This window comes from Oncorhynchus mykiss, chromosome 21 (genome assembly GCF_057628025.1).
Source record: "Oncorhynchus mykiss isolate SJ-2025 chromosome 21, ASM5762802v1, whole genome shotgun sequence".
Lineage (NCBI taxonomy): Eukaryota > Metazoa > Chordata > Actinopteri > Salmoniformes > Salmonidae > Oncorhynchus > Oncorhynchus mykiss.
This window is the reverse complement of record NC_143042.1, coordinates 33,252,845-33,275,354: the sequence shown is the minus strand read 5'-3', so window position 1 is coordinate 33,275,354 and position 22,510 is coordinate 33,252,845. Positions and strand designations below refer to the sequence as shown.

The 22,510-nt window shown below is 41.9% G+C and overlaps 1 protein-coding gene across 1 annotated transcript; it reads left to right on the top strand.

The window, feature by feature from the left end:
* The first annotated feature begins 155 nt into the window (after positions 1 to 155).
* LOC110500365 (AP-1 complex subunit sigma-1A) lies at positions 156 to 22,425 on the top strand. The gene is made up of 5 exons (XM_021577696.3): positions 156 to 396; positions 12,415 to 12,593; positions 16,180 to 16,288; positions 19,575 to 19,712; positions 20,173 to 22,425. The coding sequence occupies exons 1-5, from the start codon at positions 394 to 396 to the stop codon at positions 20,218 to 20,220; spliced, it is 477 nt and encodes a 158-aa protein (XP_021433371.1). The 5' UTR covers positions 156 to 393; the 3' UTR covers positions 20,221 to 22,425.
* Positions 22,426 to 22,510: the final 85 nt, after the last annotated feature.

Here is a 22,510-nt window from a genome sequence, read left to right as displayed (position 1 = left end):
ACCACGAATCAGATTTCAAATGTAATATAATCAACTCCTAAACTCAAACGAAACAGCGTTGTGTCTACATACATGTTTAGTTTTAGTTATGAAAGTGTTTGAAATAGATCTAGTAGATCAAGCGAGTTCGCCTCGGTTGGCTTGGTTACGAAACTGACTTTACCGGTTGCCTCAAAATGCGCAATGCGCATGTTCACTGAGGAGGGGAACAGCTGACGTCTGTCACCGGAATCGCTCCTACTAGCTAGCTGGTTGAATGAGTTGCTCGCTCGAGCCGTAGTATTCTGAAACAGACATGGAATGTTGACGTTTGCTGTGTTTAAAACGAAAAGGAAAATCAAGTAATTCATATACGAAGATCCAAGTTAATATTTGCGTTGTGAGCCTGATAAAATGGTAAGTAATTTCACCATAAAAAGAGCTGAATAGCTCAAACCAGCCGGTTAGCTCATTACCTTAGCTGCAAGCAAGGTGTATGGTTTCAGGAAGCAGAGTGAAGCAAGCTGGTTGGCCACCTGTGTTGGCTAGAAAGGTAAAGTGGCTAATGCTAACATAGCTACAGGTACAGTAGCCAACTTGTTTGCTAGTCTGACAGGCCGCACATTAGAGTTTTGCCTAGTCTAAATTCTAACTTCGCTAGGAAGATGTATGTTGAGCTCACTGGCTAACAAGTTATCTTCGAAGGTAACCTTACATAACTAAGCCTTTTGACACTTGTTTAGCTAGCCAGATGTCGTGATTAGCCAAATAGCTGGCTTGCTAGCTGGTTCTGTTTGCTTGCAACGAAATGTACACTTGAACTAGGTAGTTTGACATGTTCCTATGTATGTGTGTACATAGTTGGTGTTAACAGCTGTAAAGTTGGCTGTTGACTGCCTACACGTTGCAGATACTCTGTGACCCTCAACACTGACCCTGCACTAGCTACATTGATACAATGATCGATGTGTATTGATAAAATGGTGTTAAACTATTCAGACACTCCTTTCTCTTTTGCTGATCTGGTTGTCAGTTAGGCTGCCTCTTGTATTGCTGCCTGTTTACTGCACCTTTACTGTGGACAAAATGATAAACTGTTGACTATTAGACAATTGCCACTTTTGTCAACTTGAAGTCCAATCAAAACACATATTTTGACCAATGGGTTAAATAATATTTTGTGTGTGGATAATCCTTTAAGAAAACCATTGGTCCAAACCTCATGTCTCGATCACAATCTGTTAAAAAGCTATTGATTGGAGTTTTTGCTGTCCTACAAGGGTCAGAATTAGGGTGACTAAATCAATGGAGGCCAGAGGGGAAAAAAGTGTTCAAATATCAGGAAAATTGCACCGAGTCAGCTGGGCTGGATTCTGGGCAAGGATTAAAGGCTACTGGTTACCCGACAGGCTAACTTTACCATTGAACTCATCTTTCTTCTCGAATCTGCAGTTAAGATGGAAATCGATTTTGATACGACATGCAATTTTTAAATATTTTAGCATATGATTTTCATTTTAATACGAAATTCCTCTTTTTCAAGATTTCTCACAAAAACAAGCGTATCTCTTGTGAAATGTCAACAAAGCACTAAGCGCATACCAAGCTTTTTATTTTCTTAGCCTATTACGTTTAATTCCGTTTGTCATGCAAATGTTTTTGTTTTTTTGACCCGCAGTAACAACTTGGAAGACCAAAAAATGTAAAATCCTCAGAAGTTGTTACAAGAAACCTGACCGCTATGTCAACAGAGCTCGGTGCTAATTATCAGATGTATTAAGTTACGAAATCCAACTTTTTGCAGATAGTGTTAATCATATGTTAGAGAAAGACCTCACTGAACAATTCAGAACACGAATCTTCATATTTATCTTGGTAAAATGTATTTTAGAACATAAGGATCTGAAATGTCATCACCAAATCACTTTTCATTTTTCACTTAAGAACAAATCACAATTTGTTCTTAACTGACTTGCCTGGTTAAATAAAGGTTACAAAATAAAATAAAAATAGGGTATTGCTGTCCTCACCAGTGTCCTTTTACAGAACATAAAACCCCTTCCATGTCTTCTCCTCTCTGTCAGATTAAAACTAGAGAGAGAGCACTGAGAGGGTTCGACTGTAACTAGCAAAGTAGTTGACTGTAAATTGATTGGTGTCAGTAGAGTTTGTAAGGTCTGTCCAGTTCTGTGTTTTTAACCTAAAATCATGTGTAGCTCATCTTTGCATCTATGTTTTGTGGTCAGCAACTAACTAGCTAACTAGCCTGGAGTGACAATCTGTTTGTACTATCATGTCAACTTCTTGTTTGGCATGACAAGGAGTTGGCATCATTACACAAATAGACTCCCACTTGCTGTCAGTCAAATTTGATTACCAGTACTATACTAATATTTGTGGTTGGCTGGCCATTGCTTCTTGAAGAGGGATGGTTTGTACCAATATTTGTGTTTTAGATATAATGTACATAGTATACTGTGTTGGCTAAGTTGAATAGTGTTAGCCTGGTCTCAGATCTGTTTGTGCAGTGTGACAATGACCATAGGAGTTGGCAAGACAGCACAAACAGATCTTGGCCCAGGCTAGAATATGGTGGGTCCTTTGACCATAGGAGTGAGGCAAGACTGCATAAACGGATCTGGGCACAGGCTAGAATATGGTTGGTCTTTTGACTGCTTTATAACTAAGTAGGACTGCTGCTGCTAAACCACTTCACATTGTAGGATCTGACACAGATGAGCTTAAGCATAATCTCCCAAAAGGAAGCTAGTCTATTCTTATGCACATCATGGCCTTCTTTACTTCACACTCCCTTGTCACATGTCCCCCTCTCCTCTCTTCTCTCAATTCCAGTTCAGATGGGCTTTATTGGCATGGGAAACACATGTTTACATTGCCAATTCAGGTGAAATAGATAATAAAAAATGTACAGTAAGCATTACACTTACAAAAGTCCCAAAATAATAAAGACATTTAAAATGTCATTATGTATATATACAGTGTTGTAATGATGTGCAAATAAATATAAGTTTTATTTACATTTTGGTTGCCCTTTTCTTTTGGCAACAGGTCACTAATCTTGCTGCTGTGATTGCACACTAGTATTTCACCCAGTAGATATGTGACTTTATCAAAATTTGATCTGTTTTCAAAGTCTTTGTGGGTCTGTGTAATCTGAGGGAAAGGTGTCTAGTATGGTCATACATTTGACAGGAGGTTAGGAAGTGCAGCTCAGTTTCCACCTCATTTTGTGTTCAGTGTGCGCATAGCATATCTTCTCTTGAGAGCCAGGTCTGCCCTCGGCGGCCTTTCTCAATGGCAAGGCTATGCTCACTGAGTCTGTACATAGTTGAAGATGTCCTTCATTTTGTATCAGTCACAGTTAGGTTTGCATAGGGTCGGAAACTTTCCGGTAAATTTCTGGTAATTTTCCATGGGAAGTTAAGCCTGGATATTTTGGGAATTTTGCTTAAATTCATCAAAAAAGTTAGCTTATAACAGTGAACCTTTTTTTGTGGGATACACAAGGCATTTCTAGGTCTTGTGGCATATTTTGGTGAAACTATCCCCAATTCAATGGAATTGCAGCCCTTTGCATGCACAGTGCATTCTTCCATCACATGTACAGCTGATTCTCAAGATCTTGCACACTAATGAGATGCTATTGAGCCCACGCTACTACACTGTCTGAGCTAAGGACTACATGCTTTCTGGTAAGTTTTGATTACATTACTGGGTGGGGTGAATATATTTTATATGACTTACATGATTTTTTGTTAACTAGTAAATGGTAGCCTACAGCAAAGTGTGTTTAAATAATTTCTAACTTGTTAACAATTTCTGCTAGTTAGTTAGTTTTTGCTACCATATGAGTTTTTGCTACCATATGGGGTTTAGCTTGCTTGAGCCTGCTAACTTTGGAGTGTTAATTCACCTGTTCCCATACATGTTTCATTTTAAAACATTTGTCTTGCAAAGGAGTTGTTTAATCTAACTGCTTAACTATTTGTCTGTACATGGAATTGTATATGTTTTTTTAAACTAATTTTTTTTCTAATCCTTTTCAGGAAAATTCCACAGGCACTAGCTGATGTGTGGAGACATTTCACTGCACCTAATGTAGAAGGAAAAGCTGTGTACATTTGCAAATACTGTGCCAAATCATATGTGAAAAGTGCAGCAAAGATGCAGAATCATCTGGCCAAGTGCATAAAGTTCCCTCAGTGCTCACAACAAGCAACCTCTGACAAAAGCCCCTGTACTTCTATTCGAGGGGAAAATTAGGAATCTGACACCTTATCGATAGCAATAGCTCATGGTCCTCCTGGAATCAGAAGGTTTTTTTCACTCAATGAAGGAATATAGTCAAAGAAATGCGGATGAATGTCTTGCTTGAGCTGTGTATGCAACTGGTTCACCTCTGATGCTCACAGGCAATGTGTATTGGAAGAGATTTCTGGATGTTCTTCGCAAAGCATACACCCCTCCAACTAGACATGCTTTATCTACTAATTTGCTGGATGCAGAGTTCAACAGAGTTCAAGTGAAGGTCAAGCAAATCATAGAGAAAGCAGACTGTATTTCAATCATCTCTGCTGGGTGGTGGAATGTTCGTGAGCAAGGAATAATTAACTACATCTCCACCCCTCAACCAGTATTCTACAAGAGCACAGGACACACTGGTCTCTACATTGCAGATGAGCTGAAGGCAGTCATCAATGGCCTTGGACCACAGAAGGTATTTGCACTGGTGACAGACAATGCTGTGAACATGAAGGCTGCTTGGTCTAAAGTGGAGGAGTCCTACCCTCACATCACACCCTTTGGCTGTGCTGCTCATGCATTGAATCTGCTCTTCAAGGACATCATGGCATTGAAAACAATAGATACACTCTACAAGAGAGCCAAGGAAATGATTAGGTATGTGAAGGGTCATCAAGTTATAGCAGCAATCTACCTCACCAAGCAAATAATAAGATCACCACATTGAAGCTGCCCAGCAACACCTGTTGGGGTGGTGTTGTTATCATGTTTGTCAGTCCCCTGGAGGGGAAGGAGCCTCTCCAAGAAATTGCCTTATCACAGTCTGCTGATATGGACATCCCCTCAAGGGGATCCTCCTGGATGATGTATTTTGGGAGACTGCTATGCAGCCTGAAACCTGTAGCAGTAGTCATTGCACGGATCGAGGGAGACAATGCCATCCTGTCTGATGTTCAGACTCTGCTTGCAGAGATGTTGCTCCAAGCAGAGGAAACTGCAGTTCTGCGTATGCTGGCAAGAGCATCCTGTCTGGTGCAGAGATCAAAATGGCCTATGGTGTCATCACTACTGTATCTCGCCACCTTGGCCTGGATGAAGGCAAGGTTCTTGGCAGTCTGGCTTTGGGGTGGAGATGCAATATGGCAGTCGTGCCAACATATCTCATCAGCCACCCGATGGAAGGAACTTTGGATCTGAGGCTCTTTCCATTGTTGCCTCCATCATCCTCCAAATCCCCCCAACATCAGCCGCCTCAGAGCGCAACTGGTTCTTGTTTGCGAACACACACACCAAAGCACGTAACAGACTGACCAATACAAGGGTTGAAAAATTGGTGGTCATCCGGGCACATTTGAGGTTTTTTGAGCCTGACAATGAGCCATCCTCAACAAGGTTGGAAAGTGACAGTGAAGATGAGTCCTCAGAGTCAATGTTCAAGAGGTGGACATTTGAGGAGGTCCAGGGAGAAGACATGGAAGCCTGAGAGGAAGAAAGTCTAGAAACTAAAGTTTTGGTTATCATATGTTGAAAATGGTTTTGGGAGATGCAATGGATCATTGGGGATCATTCAATATTCCCTTTTGTTGTTCAGTGAAATCATCCCATGTGAAGAGTCAACTCATTTAATTAAAGTTCAATTTGTAACTAAATTGTTTTTTACATTTCTTTTGGAAGGATTTCATCATTTGTTATTATGTCTACTTATGATAAGGTAAAAGGTTTAAGTTTGTCTCCATATGATATGGTAAATATATCCAATGCAAAAAACATCTACATTTAAATGCCATTAATATTAATTTGCATATATTCCTGTTAATTCCCATGGAAAGTTTCCACCTCTGGTTGTAAAATTTGACGTCTCTCTTTTCTGGATTTTAATAATTAGCGGGTTTCGGCCTACTTCTACTCTGCATGCATTATTTGGTGTTTTACATTGCACACTGAGGATATTTTTGCAGAATCTCAAATTGTTTATTGTCCCAATTTGTGAATTCTTGGTTGGTGAGCGGACCTCAAACATAAAGGGCAAAGGGTTCTATAACTGATTCAAGTATTTTTACCCAGATCCTAATTGGTATGTTGAATTTTATGTTCCTTTTGATGGCATAGAAGGCCCTTCTTGCCTTGTCTCAGATCGTTCACAGCGTTGTGGAAGTTACCTGTGGAGCTGATGTTTAGGCCAAGGTATGTATAGCTTTTTGTGTGCTCTAGGACAACGATGTCAAGATGGAATTTGTATTCGTTGTCCTGGCAACTGGACCTTTTTTGGAACACAGTTATTTTTGTCTTACTAAGATTTACTGTCAGAGCCCAGGTCTGACAGAATCCGTGCAGAAGATCTAGGTGTTTCTGTAGGCCCTCCTTGGTTGGGGACAGAAGAACCAGATAATCAGTAGATATTTGACTTCTGATTCTAGTAGGGTGAGGCCAGGTGCTGCAGACTGTTCTAGTGCCCTTGCCAATTCGTTGATATACACTGCTCAAAAAAGTAAAGGGAACACTTAAACAACACAATGTAACTCCAAGTCAATCACACTTCTGTGAAATCAAACTGTCCACTTAGGAAGCAACACTGATTGACAATAAATTTCACATGCTGTTGTGCAAATGGAATAGACAACAGGTGGAAATTATAGGCAATTAGCAAGACACCCCCAATAAAGGAGTGGTTCTGCAGGCGGTGAACACAGACCACTTTTCAGTTCCTATGCTTCCTGGCTGATGTTTTGGTCACTTTTGAATGCTGGCGGTGCTTTCACTCTAGTGGTAGCATGAGACAGAGTCTACAACCCACACAAGTGGCTCAGGTAGTGCAGCTCATCCAGGATGAAACATCAATGCGAGCTGTCAAGTGGCTCAGGAAGTGCAGCTCATCCAGGATGGAACATCAATGCGAGCTGTGGCAAGAAGGTTTGCTGTGTCTGTCAGCGTAGTGTCCAGAGCATGGAGGCGCTACCAGGAGACAGGCCAGTACATCAGGAGACGTGGAGGAGGCTGTAGGAGGGCAACAACCCAGCAGCAGGACCGCTACCTCTGCCTTTGTGCAAGGAGGAGCAGGAGTAGCACTGCCCAGAGCCCTGCTAAATGACCTCCAGCAGGCCACAATTGTGCATGTGTCTGCTCAAACGGTCAGAAACAGACTCCATGAGGGTGGTATGAGGGCCCGACGTCCACAGGTGGGTGTTGTGCTTACAGCCCAACACTGTGCAGGACGTTTGGCATTTGCCAGAGAACACCAAGATTGGCAAATTCGCCACTGGCGCCCTGTGCTCTTCACAGATGAAAGCAGGTTCACACTGAGCACATGTGACAGACGTGACAGTCTGGAGACGCCGTGGAGAACTTTCTGCTGCCTGCAACATCCTCCAGCATTACCGGTTTGGCGGTGGGTCAGTCATGGTGTGGGGTGGCATTTCTTTGGTGGGCCGCACAGCCCTCCATGTGCTCGCCAGAGGTAGCCTGACTGCCATTAGGTACCGAGATGAGATCCTTATACCCCTTGAGAGACCATATGCTGGTGCGGTTGGCCCTGGGTTCCTCCTAATGCAAGACAATGCTAGACCTCATGTGGCTGGAGTGTGTCAGCAGTTCCTGCAAGAGGAAGGCATTGATGCTTTGGACTGGCCTGCCCGTTCCCCAGACCTGAATCCAATTGAGCACATCTGGGACATCATGTCTCGCTCCATCCACCAATGCCACGTTGCACCACAGACTGTCCAGGAGTTGGCGGATGCTTTAGTCCAGGCCTGGGAGGAGATCCCTCAGGAGACCATCCGCCACCTCGTCAGGAGCATGCCCAGGCGTTGTAAGAGGTCATACAGGCACGTGGAGGCCACACACACTACTGAGCCTAATTTTGACTTGTTTTAAGGACATTACATCAAAGTTGGATCAGCCTGTAGTGTGGTTTTCCACTTTAATTTTGAGTGTGACTCCAAATCCAGACCTCCATGGGTTGATAAATTTGATTTCCATTGATAATTTTTGTGTGGTTTTGTTGTCAGCACATTCAACTATGTAAAGAAAAAAGTATTTAATAAGAATATTTCATTCATTCAGATCTAGGATGTGTTATTTTAGTGTTCCCTTTATTTTTTTGAGCAGTGTATATGTTGAAGAGGGGTGGGGCTTAACCTCTCTGGGATCATTCGGGACGCTAGCGTTCCACCTCGCCAACAGTCAGTGAAAGTGCAGGGCGCCAAATTCAAAACAACAGAAATCTCATAATTAAAATTCCTCAACCATATAAGTATTTTACACCATCTTAAAGATACACTTTTCGTTAATCCAACCACAGTGTCCGATTTCAAAAAGGCTTTTCAGCGAAAGCAGAACATATCATTATGTTAGGTCAGCAACTAGTCACAAAGCATTCAGCCATTTTCCAACCAACGAGAGGTGTCACAAAAAAGCAGAAATATAGATAAAATGAATCACTAACCTTTGACGATGTTCATCAGATGACACTCCCAGGACTCAATGTTACACAATGCATGTATGTTTTGTTCGATCAAGTTCATATTTATATCCAAAAACCTCAGTTTACATTGGCGCTATGTTCAGAAATGCCTCCAAAACATCCGGAGAAATTGCAGAGAGCCACATCAAATAACAGAAATACTCATCATAAACTTTGAAAGATGCATGTTTTACATAGAATTAAAGATAAACTTGTTCTTAACAATCCCGGATCTGGGAGCGTAATCATAGCCTCAAATGAATTAGCATAACGCAGCGGGCATAAATACCCCTAGAATCTTTTCCTATTCATGAAAATCGCAAATGAAATATATTCAAACAATATATTTTGTTAATCACACTGTCATCTCAGATTTTCAAAATATGCATTACAGCCAACGCTAGACAAACATTTGTGTAAGTTTATCATGGCATAATGCTTTGCTCTGCTGGCAGCAGGCAACATTTTCACGAAAATAAGAAAAGCAACCAAATTAAATAATTTACCTTTGAAGAACTTCGGATGTTTTCTCTCAGGAGACTCCCAATTAGATAGCAAATGTTCCTTTTTTCCAAAAATATTATTTTTGTAGGCGAAATAGCTCCCGTTTGTTCATCATGCTTGGCTGAGAAATCGACCGGAAAATGCTACCACTACAACGCCAAACTTTTTTCCAAATTAGCTCCATAATATCGACAGAAACACGGCAAACGGTTGTTTAGGATCAATGCTCAAGGTGTTTTCAACATATATTCGATAATATATCCGTCGAGGCAATTGGTTTCTCATAAGAAGCGATTGGAAAAATGGCTACCTCAGTATTTTACGCAAGATTTTATGCGGGAGACACCATGTGACCACTTGCTAAATATGGTCCCTTACGGCTATTCTTCAACGGAAATGTGCAAAAATACGTCACAATGCTGTAGACACCTTGGGGGATATGTAGAAAATGTAAGCTCATTCGTAGCTCATTCACAGCCATATAAGGAGTCATTGGCATGAGGCGGTTTCAAAAAATGCAGCACTTCCTGGTTGGATTTTTATCTGGGTTTCGCCTGCAACATCAGTTCTGTTGCACTCACAGACAATATCTTTGCAGTTTTGGAAACGTCAGAGTGTTTTCTATCCAAGCTGTCAATTATATGTGTAGTCGAGCATCTTTTCGTGACAAAATATCTTGTTTAAAACGGGAACGTTTTTCATCCAAAAATTTAAATAGCGCCCCCTAACACCTAGAGGTTAATGCAACTGCTGTGTCAGATTTCAAAAAAGATTTACGGAAAAAGCACAATATTCAATCATCTGAGAACAGCGTTCAGCCACAAAAGCAAGCCATACAGTTACCCGCCAAATTGTGGAGTCAACAAAAGTCATAAATAGCATTATTAATCTTCACTTACCTTTGCTGATCTTCATCGGAATGCACTCCCAGGACTCCTACTTCCACAAGAAATGTTTGTTTTGTTCGATTACGTCCATATTTATGTCAAAATACCTCCGTTTTGTTTGCATGTTTTGTTCACTATTCAAAAGTCACAATGCGCGGGCGCAAAATCTAGACTAAAAGTCAAGAGTTCCATTAGTTTGTAGAAACATGTCAAACGATGTTTACAGTCAATCCTTAGGGTATTTTTATAATGAATATTCAATAATATTCCAACCGGACAATAGCGTATTCATTACAAAGGAAAAAGAACGAACAGCGCACCCGCGTGACCGCGCAGTAAACAACTGATTGGCCACAGCCTAGTCCACTTGTTGAAACAGCTCTTATTCGACCTCCTTCCACAATAAAAGCCTCAAACAACTTTCAAAATACTTTTGACATCTGCTGGAAGCCTTGGGAAGTGCAATCTGGCCCCATAGACACAGCATATTGGATAGGCAATCACTTAAATGAAACTACAAACCTCAGATTTCCCACTTCCTGGTTGGATTTGTCTCAGGTTTTCGCCTGCCTTATTAGTTCTGTTATACTCAGACATCATTCAAGCAGTTTTAGAAACTTCAGAGTGTTTTCTATCCAATACTACTAATAACATGCATATATTAGCATCTGAGACAGAGTAGCAGGCAGTTTACTCTGGGAACCTTATTCATCCAAGCTACTCAATACTGCCCCCAGTCCCAAAGGAGTTAAGGAGCTTTTTTTTGCACTTATTCTATGCAGTGTTATTTTTTTATCCATGGGGTACTGTATTGTAATGACCTCTGCACAGGGATAAGCAATGGGGCTTCAATGGCCTCTGCATTTGGGTAGGGAAACTCTCCTGCCATTGTCAGGCTCAAGAGTTTTCACACCTCTCACTTCACACTTAAGTGCTAATTGAAGTTGCAGCCAGGTCAGTTCTGTCCTAGCAGCTTGGTAGCCTTATTTATTAAACTTTGTATAACAAAATTACCTAGAGATTGTCTTTTTTTTTGTAGGTTCAGACTCCACATTACTCACTCAGTTTTGTGTTGGATTGTATTTTTAGGTTGCGCTGTTTCTTCTGCAGGTTTTGGTTTGTTTTTTCTTTTTTCTTGATAGTCCTTAGTAGTAATAGACCATTCAGTTAATTTTGTCCAAAATCAATGTTTTAGGTATGGAATTTGGATTCAAGGTTTTGATGTTGAGGTTAGTATCCTGTATAAACTAGAATTTATACAGGTTTATCGGGCTTATCTACATTTATCCAACTCTAATTCTATATTTTTTTGCAGAAGAACCCAGGAGCCCATGAGCTCACTACCCTCTCTCGCCCTCTGAAGTGTTTTTGAGAACACACACACTGAATGCAAGTAGAATGATACTCCTTTCAAAAGGTGACTTTCACAGATGATTTTGTAGGTGGGCGCTGATGTTAGTAGTCTAGTTTAACATTAGAGTGTGTGCTACATTCGTGGCCAGGCAGTCTCTAGGAGATTGACGCTCCACCACACCACGTGGTGCCAGGGAGTTTAAAAGCACAGATTGGAGATTTTGTTTCAGGGAGGGTCTCGATAACTAGGACAAGTCCGGTGGGAGATGTAGTCTGTTACTGTACTTTTTCCACCATGTCAGTATTAACACGGTTGATATGTAGATCTAGACACACATGTAGGCCCTACTAAACTTGTGACATAAAAAGTATGGTCTGTCTGTCCTCCCCTCTCTCTCTCCCACTGACTCTCTTTCTCTCGCTCATAATCTTTCTCTCTTTATGCAGATCTGATGTTCATTTTTTTTGTCTTTGTACAATGGAGCAATATCTCTTTCCCCATCATACTTATAATCCCCCTTTTCCTGTTTTGTGACCCAGTCCAGGTTGCTAATATATGAGACTTGCTGCGCCGGCGCGAAAGCTTAACCCCGTGTGGTGTGACCAGAATTAGGTCTTACTGCTTACTCCCTGTTAGCCTGTGTCTGCCTAATATGTGTAGGCCTACATATCACGACCTCTCTGCCCTGTCTGCTGTCCCACCACCTCCTCTCTAGATGCGTTTCATGTTGCTGTTCAGTGCTCCAGAAGTCCTCCCGCTTTATGCAGAACTGTCTATTTTAGTCTTTGTTTTACCCTCTATGTTCTGTCTGTTGTACACACTAGTTCATCCTGAAGTTACCTGGTACTAACGTGCCCTGGTCTCCTTTCTGTATGCTATTGATCCTGTCTTTGATCCTGTCTTTCTCCCCACCTGTTTCCTCCCCCTGTAAACTGACATTAACTCTTCCTGGTCTCCCTCCTTTCTAGATGCGTTTCATGTTGCTGTTCAGTCGGCAGGGGAAGCTGCGTCTCCAGAAGTGGTACACGGCCACGGCCGAGAGGGACAAGAAGAAGATGGTGAGGGAGCTCATGCAGGTGGTGCTGGCCCGCAAGCCCAAGATGTGCAGCTTCCTGGAGTGGAGGGACCTCAAGATTGTCTACAAGAGGTACTGGAATACACGCACACGCCAGGGATTTTTCTGCCATTGAAATCCTTGAAAAGTGTTTTTTCATGGTTGTGTGAGACAGCATGTAGCTGCTACACACTCTGTTCACACAAACACACACACAAATTTCAACAAAGGGTACTGCGTGCTTCACATAAGTGTCTGGAATTGTAGTCACACATACTCTCTCTCCCACTGTCTCTCACTCACACAATAATTGAATGACTTCTTTTTTTTTCCAGAAAGAACTTCAGTTGTGGCAGGTCGAATAAGATAGATAGATGTATAGTAGACATATAAACGGTAACGTTCACACGTGACCTTACCAATGTTTACAAGGTTTAGGCCTATACAAGATACACGTAAACCGCACAACTGTTTTCATTTAAAAGCCATACTGCCGTACAAAGCTTTTAGTGGCTCTCTTGGTTTTAAGAGGTCCTGAGTCTGTTCCCTAATGGCAGAACTGGCTCTTCAGTGTTGGTGTAAGATCCAAAATGATTTATTTGCCCCTTATGTTTGCGCTCTTTGTAAACGTCTCAGAGAGCCTTTTGCTTTCTCCATTCAATCTTGCCACAGACCTGTACAACTCTCACAATGGTATTCAGACTTGCCCATTTGAGGGAGCCAAACCAGGCAACTACACTAAATGTTAAGATGGCCCCCCCCTTTCCCTCTACTGGTAATAATTGTTCTTCAAAAGTGGCTCCAGGGGGGCATTAAAAGAGACAGACCTGTCACACACACACTTGACATTACTGTGTGTGTGTGTGTCCCGACCTGTCTCCTGGCATTATCACCCAGGCTGTCTCTGAGGGGTGTTTGGTATTGTTTCCCCAAAACACAGATTTGACTTTCCATTCCAACTGATGCTCAGTGACTCACCATTTGGACACTCATTCCCACCTCCCACATCTCATACAGAAGCCATCCACACACAGCACTCGGTGTAGAAGTTGCCCAGAGGATCCTACAGTAACCTACACCACAGTGAATCTGTGCAAGCTTATCATATGCTGCACTTCCACCTAAGACTGTGTGCCGCCACTGTTCTTATGTTAATTAGGCTCGGGCTGTATACCGGGGTATTTGGAAATAGCCACGGGATGGTTTTTAATACCTTTGAAACTATTTATTTAACGTTTTTTTAAAAATATGTGAATATTTTTTGGTACTTTTAAAGTAAATACCTGCAGTCAACTTGTGCAATACATTAGGAGATAAAGGAGATCGCGTTCTTCATTTCAATATGACACTTACTGGTAGTCAGTCCACTGTCATGTTGTATTTGTTTACAAGCACACAACAACCAGAGAACGGAGCCTTGTGAGTCACTACTGTGCAGCATGTGCCAGGTGATTGAGTTACAGTATGGAATTCACAATGAAATGTTTGCCAGCTAGATATAATTTAACTGTCTAAAATCTGCTAAAGGCTCTGCAGTTGCACATTTGGTTTGCTAACTTAGCTAGGTAGCTAACTAGCTACTAAGTGGTTACCTTCTTCCCAAGTCCAGCTTTGCTTTGTAACAGCAGAGAATCCCTTCCTGGATAAAGATCCTTGCTGTCTAACATTTTGTTTTGTGAGTAGCATTTTTTTTAAAGTTACTTTGTGATCTGGGATGTCCGTCCTGAAAATGGTTTAGGTCAGAGACTGTATAGAATGTTCGCAATGTCAGCATTCTCTATGGGATTTTACATGTACTTGTTAGCATTGCTAACCTTCGTATTACAGAGGCGATGGGGTTAGAAAATAGTACCCCTGGTGTTCTGTGTCGGTATTACAGAATATCCCCATATGGCACAAGGTCTGTATGACAATATGGATACCGCCCAAGCCTAGTGTTAATGTTTTGCTCTAGTGTAATTGTTTCCACCAGGAGTGTGACACTAAAGACTTGGGGTGTGCCGAATCAACAACCTCTGTATCAAGTTGCTTTGTGAGAAGGTTTTAAAGTTCACAGTTAGCCATTCTTGTGTAAATGTAAGCTGAAAAGTACCAGTGGCTTGGCCTTGGCCCCAAGTCAGAGCATGTTTGCAAAAAATGTGGCAAAGCAATTAACTATTTGTCCTGAATGCAAATTATGTTTTTGTGCAAATCCAATACAACACCTTACTGAGTACCACTCTACATATTTTCAAGCATAGTGGTGGCTGCATCATGTTATGGGTACTGTATGCTTGCAATCATTAAGGCCTGGGGGGTTTTGAGGATAAAAATAAACGGAATGGATATAAGCACAGGCAAAATCCTAGTGTTGGTTCAGTCTGCTTTCCAATAGACACTGAAAGATGAATTAACCTTTCAGCAGGGCAATAACCTAAAACACTAAGCCAAAACTACACTGGCATTGCTTACCAAGAAAACATTTAATGTTTCCGATTGGCCGAGTTAGTGTTGACTCAAATCTGCTTGGCAAGATTTATTGCAAGACTTGAATAAGCCAAGACTTGAAAATGGTTGTCTAGCAATGATCAACAATCAATTGGACAGAGCTTTTTTAATTTTGAATAGAATAGTGGGCAAATATTGTACAGTCCAGGTGTGCAAAGCTCTTAGACTTACCCAGAAAGACTCACAGCAGTGAGCGCTGCAAAAAGGTGATTCTAACATGTATTGACTCAGGATTGTGAATACATATGTAAATTAGATATGTATGTATTTTATGTTCAATACATTCGCTAAAATGTATTGGTTTTCAACAGGTTTTCAGGTTCAACAGGTTTTCAATTTGTCATTATGGGGTAATGAGTGTAGATGGGCGAGGAAAAACAATTGAATCCATTTTAAATTCAGGCTGTAACACAAGAAAATGTGCATTAAGTCCAGGGCTATGAATACTTTCCTATGCAATGTAGATGGAAATAGGAAGAACTGAGGTAAATCTGATGGAAACTCAACAGTGCTCTCTGCGGTGTAGTGCAGTACCTGTTTCTGGCCAGGTGAGTGAGCCAAAGAGCTGACTTTGCTAATGCTCTAGTGTTTCCCAACTCTGGTCGTCAAGTATCCTTGACAGCATGCATTTTTGTTGTAGCCCCAGACAAAAAACACCTGATTCAACTTGTCAAGGGCTTGATGACTAGTTGACAAGTAGAATCAGGTGTGCTTGTCCAGGGCCACAGTTGGGAAACAACGCACACAACCTTACACACAACCCAACACATGGTATAGTGCACAACCCTTGAGTTGTCAAGCACACTGCATAGACTGGCATCATACACAGCAGCAGAACAAGCTTGTCTTTCAGTAGTTATTAGTTGTCTAAGGGCGCGTTCAGCAGGACGCAACGGTTTGGAACATTCAGATTGAAATATGCTTTGCAGAAGAAGCATGCCCTCTATTTGTGGCATTCTATCTACGTTTGGCTACAGAACATGGCCCTGGGTTACTGACTGGCAGGAGCTCCATGGATTCCCCCTTTTTAGTTCTGAGCTGAACCTCAATGAAGAAGGTGTGGGTGTGTTGAACCTCAATAACCCAAAGACAGTGTGGGGGTTTTCTGGGTTCCTTCCTTCCATTCCGCCTCTGCATGCTGTTTGCACTAATACGGTGTGTGTGTGTGTGTGTGTGTGTGTGCGCTCTATAGGTATGCCAGTCTGTATTTTTGCTGTGCGGTGGAGGAGCAGGACAACGAACTCATCACTCTAGAGGTCATCCACCGCTTCGTAGAGCTGCTGGATAAGTACTTCGGCAGCGTGAGTCTCTCATTCCGACTTCTCCAGCCAACTCTTTCATTATCTCTTCTTTAGCCAACTGCATTCTCTCTCTCCAACTGCTTATTTCTCACCTCCACTCGTTGGCTTATCATATATTTTCCATTTCATCCTCCCTGCCTCTCTTCCATTTCATCCTCCCTGCCTCTCTTCCATTTCATCCTCCCTGCCTCTCTTCCATTTCATCCTCCCTGCCTCTCTTCTATTTTACTACCGGACAATCAAAGGATTTTCATGTAAGTCGATGACTCGCATCATATGCTGTTTATTCTCCCTCACGGTCCCTCTATTGATCTATTGAACTCTCCATAGTCTTCTCTCCCTCCCCCAGTATTGTCCACTAGTGCTGTCTGCCGGCTTTGTAGACCCTTTTTAGACACAATTTCAGCCGGCTACTTTTCCCACTTAAATTAACTAAGCTACTTTTCAACTTGTTAGTCAGAAAAAGTCTGCCGAGCCCTCTCCCATTAGAATGAACAACGTGCATCTTCCAGCCATCTATTGATAGGACAGGCTCCTGTCAGTCACAAAGTGAGCGATGACAGGTAATTTGTGTGTGTGTGTGTTGTGTGCGCTGTGGTAGCAGTCAAATGTATTTACACGGAGAAAGAGCGCATGAATTTGCACGTCCCATAATAATGTTGTAACCATGACTCAAAATCCACTTAGCCTATTTTCTTCTGTCACATACATTTTTTTTGCGTGCAGGGCCCGACATTAACCAATCAAGTCAATCACATGTATTTATAAAGCCATTTTTACATCAGCCGATACCACAAAGTACTTACACAGAAACCCAGCCTAAAACCCCAAACAGCAAGCAATGCAGATGTAGAAGCACGATGGCTAGGAAAAACTCCCTAGAAAGGCAGGAACTTAGGAAGAATCCTAGAGGAACCAGGCTCTGAAGGGTGTCCAGTCCTCTTCAGGCTGTGCCGGGTGGAGATTATAACAGTACATGGCAATTAAGGACAGAACATTCGTTCAAGATGTTCAAACGTTCATTTTAATAAACAAAAATATAAACGCAACATGCAAAGTGTTGGTCTCATTTTTCATGAGCCGAAATAAAAGATCCCAAAAATCTCGAATCTCTAATTTTGTTCAAAAATTTGTTTATCCTTTTTAGTTAATATTTCTCTAGGTGTGGCATATCAATAAGCTGCTTTTAAACAGGATGATCATTACACAGGTGCACCTGGTGCTGGGGACAATAAAAGGCCACTCAAATATAAAGTTCTGTCACACAACACAATGCCATAGATGTCTCAAGTTGAGGATGCGTGCAGTTGACATGCTGTCTGCAGGAATGTCTACCAAAGCTGTTGCCAGATAATTTAATGTTAATTTTTCTACCGTAAGCCACCTCCAACGTTGTTTTAGAGCCATCCAAACAGCCTCGCAACCGCAGACCACGTGTAACCACACCAGCCCAGGACCTCCACATCCGGCTTCTTCACCTGCGGGATTGTCTGAGACCAGCCACCTGGGAAAACTGAGTATTTATGTCTGTAATAAAGCCCTTTTGTGGGGAAATACCCATTCTGATTGGCTGGACCTGGCTCCCCAGTGGGGGGCGCCTGTGCCCTCCCAGGCGCACCCATGGCTGGGCCCCTGCCCAATCATGTGAAATCCGTAGATTAGGGCCTAATGAATTTATTTAAATTGACTGATTTCCTTATTTGAACTGTAACTCTGTAAAATGTTTTAAATTGTTGCATTTTATATTTTTGTTCAGTAGGGATGACCATCAGGGTCAAATAATAATCACAGTGGTTATAGACGGTGCAACAGGTCAGCACAGGAGTAAATATCAGTTGGCTTCCAGGATAAGGTAGCATGTCCTGTGAACAGGTCGGGGTTCCATAGCAGCAGGGAGAACAGCAGCAAATGTATCAGCAGCACGACCAGGTGGACTGGGGACAGCCAGGAGACATCAGGTCAGGTAGTCTTGAGGCATGGTCCTAGGGCTCAGGTCGTCTGACAGGGTGAGAAGATGGGAGAATTAGAGGGAGCATACTTAAGATCACACAGTACAGATAAGACTGGAGAATTACACCAGATAAGACTGGAGAATTACACCAGATAGGACTGGAGAATTACACCAGATAAGACTGGAGAATTACACCAGATATGACAGACTGGCCCTAGAGCCCCTCACATAGACTATTAAAGCATAGATACTGGAGACTGATGTCGGGGACACTGTGGCCCCGTTCGACGATACCTCCGGACTGGATATAACCCCACCCACTTTGCCAAAGCACAGCCCCCAGACCACCAGAGGGAAATGAACAGACTACCAACTTACTACCCTGAGACAAAGCGGTGATGTCCCACTAAGATCTCCCCCCACCGCATGAGCCCGAGGGGGCGCAAAACCAGACAGGAATATCACATTAGTGACTCGACCCACTCAAGTCAAGTAGAACTATCCAGCACCACTCCACATTTAATTCTAAATGCCTAATGCTTGCAAAAAAAAAACATTTCTTTGCAGGACAAGGATTGTCCTGAATGTCTGAATTTCTTCACCTTGCTTTTCTGGTTGGCTGGCAATTTTCACCATCCAATTATTTCAGATCTACAGGAGTGTAAGTTTCACCATGGCACAGACCATGGAGATATGTTGGCACATGAAGTTATTAGAATATGGAAAACATTAGTCAATCATTGCATTTTATCCATGCTGGCTTTTGCAGGCTACCTGAGACAACCGATACCTGTCATACCTGTATTGTAGATAGCTGAGAAAATGCCTCTTAAAATGAAGCTTAAAGCCTGTGAATGTCAGCGGACTCTTACAGGGTTCTTTAAAGGCCCAATGCAGTCAAAATGTTGTTTATATCATATTATACAACAGCTGATGAAACCAACACTGTAAAAGTGCAAATACAATTAGATTAGTGTTATTACCTGATTGGTGCAGGTTGAAAATACAATCTAGCGTTAGAATGTACCAGAAGCCGCCAAAATAGGGCTTGTTCGGCAAAAATGTCTTAACCCGGGAAAACACTGCTCTCCTCTCGCTCAAGCTTCTCTCCTTATATATCCTCAACTATAAATGTGCTTATACTCTTCTATCGTGTAATTAGTGTAGGCTTCCTGTATATACTGTACGTAGACTGTGTCAATTCCTCTTGTCTATTTTGTCTATTGCTGTTGGCACCATTTTACCAAGTCAAATTCCTGATATATGTAAATGTAATTGGCAAATAAAGGTGATTCTGATTGCTCCCTGTCTGTGTGTGTGTGTGTGCCCTGGCAGGTATGTGAGCTGGATATCATCTTTAACTTTGAGAAGGCCTACTTTATACTGGATGAGTTTCTGATGGGGGGGGAGATCCAAGACACGTCCAAGAAGAGTGTTCTCAAGGCCATCGAACAGGCCGACCTACTACAGGAGGTAGGATTCAGATTGAAAAAACGTTAATGTCCTCCGTGAGGCAATTCATCTAGAAGCAAACATAATACATACAGACAAAAATCACATTTAAAAAAACGGATGGCAAAGGATAAATACTGAATAGGTGGTTTAAAGTTTTTTTTTTTAAATGTCAAAATTAGGCTGCATGTACATGATAGGAGTGATCTCTCTCTAATTAAAAAGGAAAAACTCCAGCACACCAGTCTGGCGACCTCCATCGGGTGTCTCTACCTCACTATGGGCCCTATTCAGGCTTGAGATAAATGTATTTAACACCATTTTTTAACTTAAGTCCATATTTTATTGACTTAAGTCCATGTTGAGTCTGTTATATAAAAGTCTGAATCGGGCCTTATGACTTAATACCTAGCCATTATTAATGTAGTTTTATTTGTCACCATGTAGTCTGAGCCATCTGTTCCCCGTCTCCCCCTTACAGGAGGACGAGTCTCCGAGAAGTGTTCTAGAGGAGATGGGCCTGGCGTAGTGACAGCAGGGTACTCTGATCACAGCACTTTTTAATCAGGCAACAGACAGGCGAAGAGACGGAGGACTTTGGGTTCCATGTGCAACAGGGTGGAGGAAAGGGGGTTTGATGTGGAGGGGGTTTTGGGGGAGGCTGGGAAGGGGGTAAAGGCTGGGGTGGAATCTTATCTAAGGTGTGTCTCAAGTGGCACCCTATTCCCTATATAGTACTCTAGGGCACAAAAGAAGTGCACCTTTTTAAAGTAAAAATAGGGTGTCAATTGAAATTCACACGTTGACGTTTGGGTACTGAATTCCAGACATTGCTGACATTGTTGTGTATTATCATGATGATGATCCACGCCCTATTTATATTAGCTCTGTGAAAATGGTGCCACTTTTGGCCGAAGGATTTAGCTACTACTAATGTTGTATGACCCAGACTTGGGATCAAATACTATCTGAAATTGTTCAAGTACTTCTAGCGTTTTGCTTTAGCCTGCATGGATTGGTTCCGTTCTGCCAGGACGCTCAATCAAGCTCAGTTTGAAGTATTTGAAATAGTATTTGGTCCCTGCTCTGATTTGACCTTGGAACTTTCCCTCCAGAGGCAGGTCAGAATGCGTCTTAATGCTTTTAATTTTTTTAGCAGGTGATGAAATAAAAACAAACATTTTCCCCAACAGATTACGTTTTATCAGATTAGAATGTGTCCCAAATTGCACCCTATTCCCTATATAGTGCACTACTTTTGACCAGGACCCATAGTGTGTTAACTTTCACCAGAGCCTTATGTAGGGAATAGGGTGCAATTTGAAGGGGACAGGGATTTGCTTTTAAATTAATGGTCGTCCAATATTTTGTATATGTACCACACGTTATGAGAATAATATAATACGTTTGCTGTTTTTAAGGGACCACATTGATTGTCTGCATTGGTGAGTTCTGTTGAACCCGTAGGATATGTTGTAGGGTTATCATTCCCATTTATGTCAATCTGAAGAATGATTCTTCCCAAGTTCTGGTTCCATCCAGAATTCCATAGAATTTAGAATTCTATTTCTGTGTTCTATTCCGCAACCGTTTTTCTCTCTCTCTCTCGATTTCCTCCATCTCTCAACCCCCTCTCTCTCTCTTGCGTATCGAGCAAGTAACCTATGGGGAAGTTTGATGTGATCTTTTAGCCTGTGTGTGGCTGTGCTAGCATGAATGTGGAAAGGGCTCAATGTCATAGTATGCAATGTAGTGATGATGATGATTCAGATGAGACTAACCCAGGGCACAAAAATATAGGCAGAGAGGGAGAGTGTTGTTTTTGAGCAGCAAAGTACAACAAAAGGCAAACCAACTACTTTGACATACACGTGACTTTTTAAATAATGGACCTAGCTACCTACCATTCCTATAACATCACACACATTAAATGTAGTACATTTTACGCCGATCAAATACCCACTTTCCAAAGAGTAATAATGTTTGTGTCTGCAACAAGAGGGAATAGACCAATAGGAATAAAGTGCAACTAGAAGAGAGTTTGGCTTCAGACTGTAGACATGCATTCTTATTACCTGACTTTAGCTTTTTGATTTAAATAAGATACGTTTCAACATTTATACTAGTGTACTACTTGCTAGTGTGCATTCCCAATACATTACTTCACTCTAATTAGTATCAATACATAGGCTACATTCCGATATCCACACTAGCGTACCACTTAGGGTGCCATTTGGGACACCAGCTGTTTAGTGTAGTTCTTTTGACCAGAGGCCCTAAATATGGAACAGGGTGCCGTTTGGGATGAAGCCTTTGGATGCATGCCCAATATATTGCTCCATTCAAAGTGGTATACTAGCATGGTCAATGGGACAGAACTATTGCTTCATTATTAGTAGTGCGCTAGTGTGGATTATTGGAACTGCGCCGAATAAGAAATGAGGAGATATTTTGATTCACGTTTTTTCAGGGACTCCAAAAGGGGTGTGTGTAGGGTTTTATTCATTTGGGATCCAGCATGAGGGGTGGGTGGCATGTGATAAATTACTATTGAACTACGGTCCAGTCATGGCACCCTATTCCTTTTATAGTGTGCAATCTTTGCTTTGACCAGGGTTCTGGTCAAGTAGTGCACTGTAAAGAGAGAAGGGTACCATTTGGGACGTAGACATATTATCAAAGGGAATCGTGTGAATGTAATTTTATAATGAAAATAAAATGCCATTAGAAAGGACTTGTGCCTTCTGGTTTGCTTATTGTCATTTTTACCTTAGTTGAATGCACTGACAGTAACTTGGTCTGGATAAGAGCGTCTATCC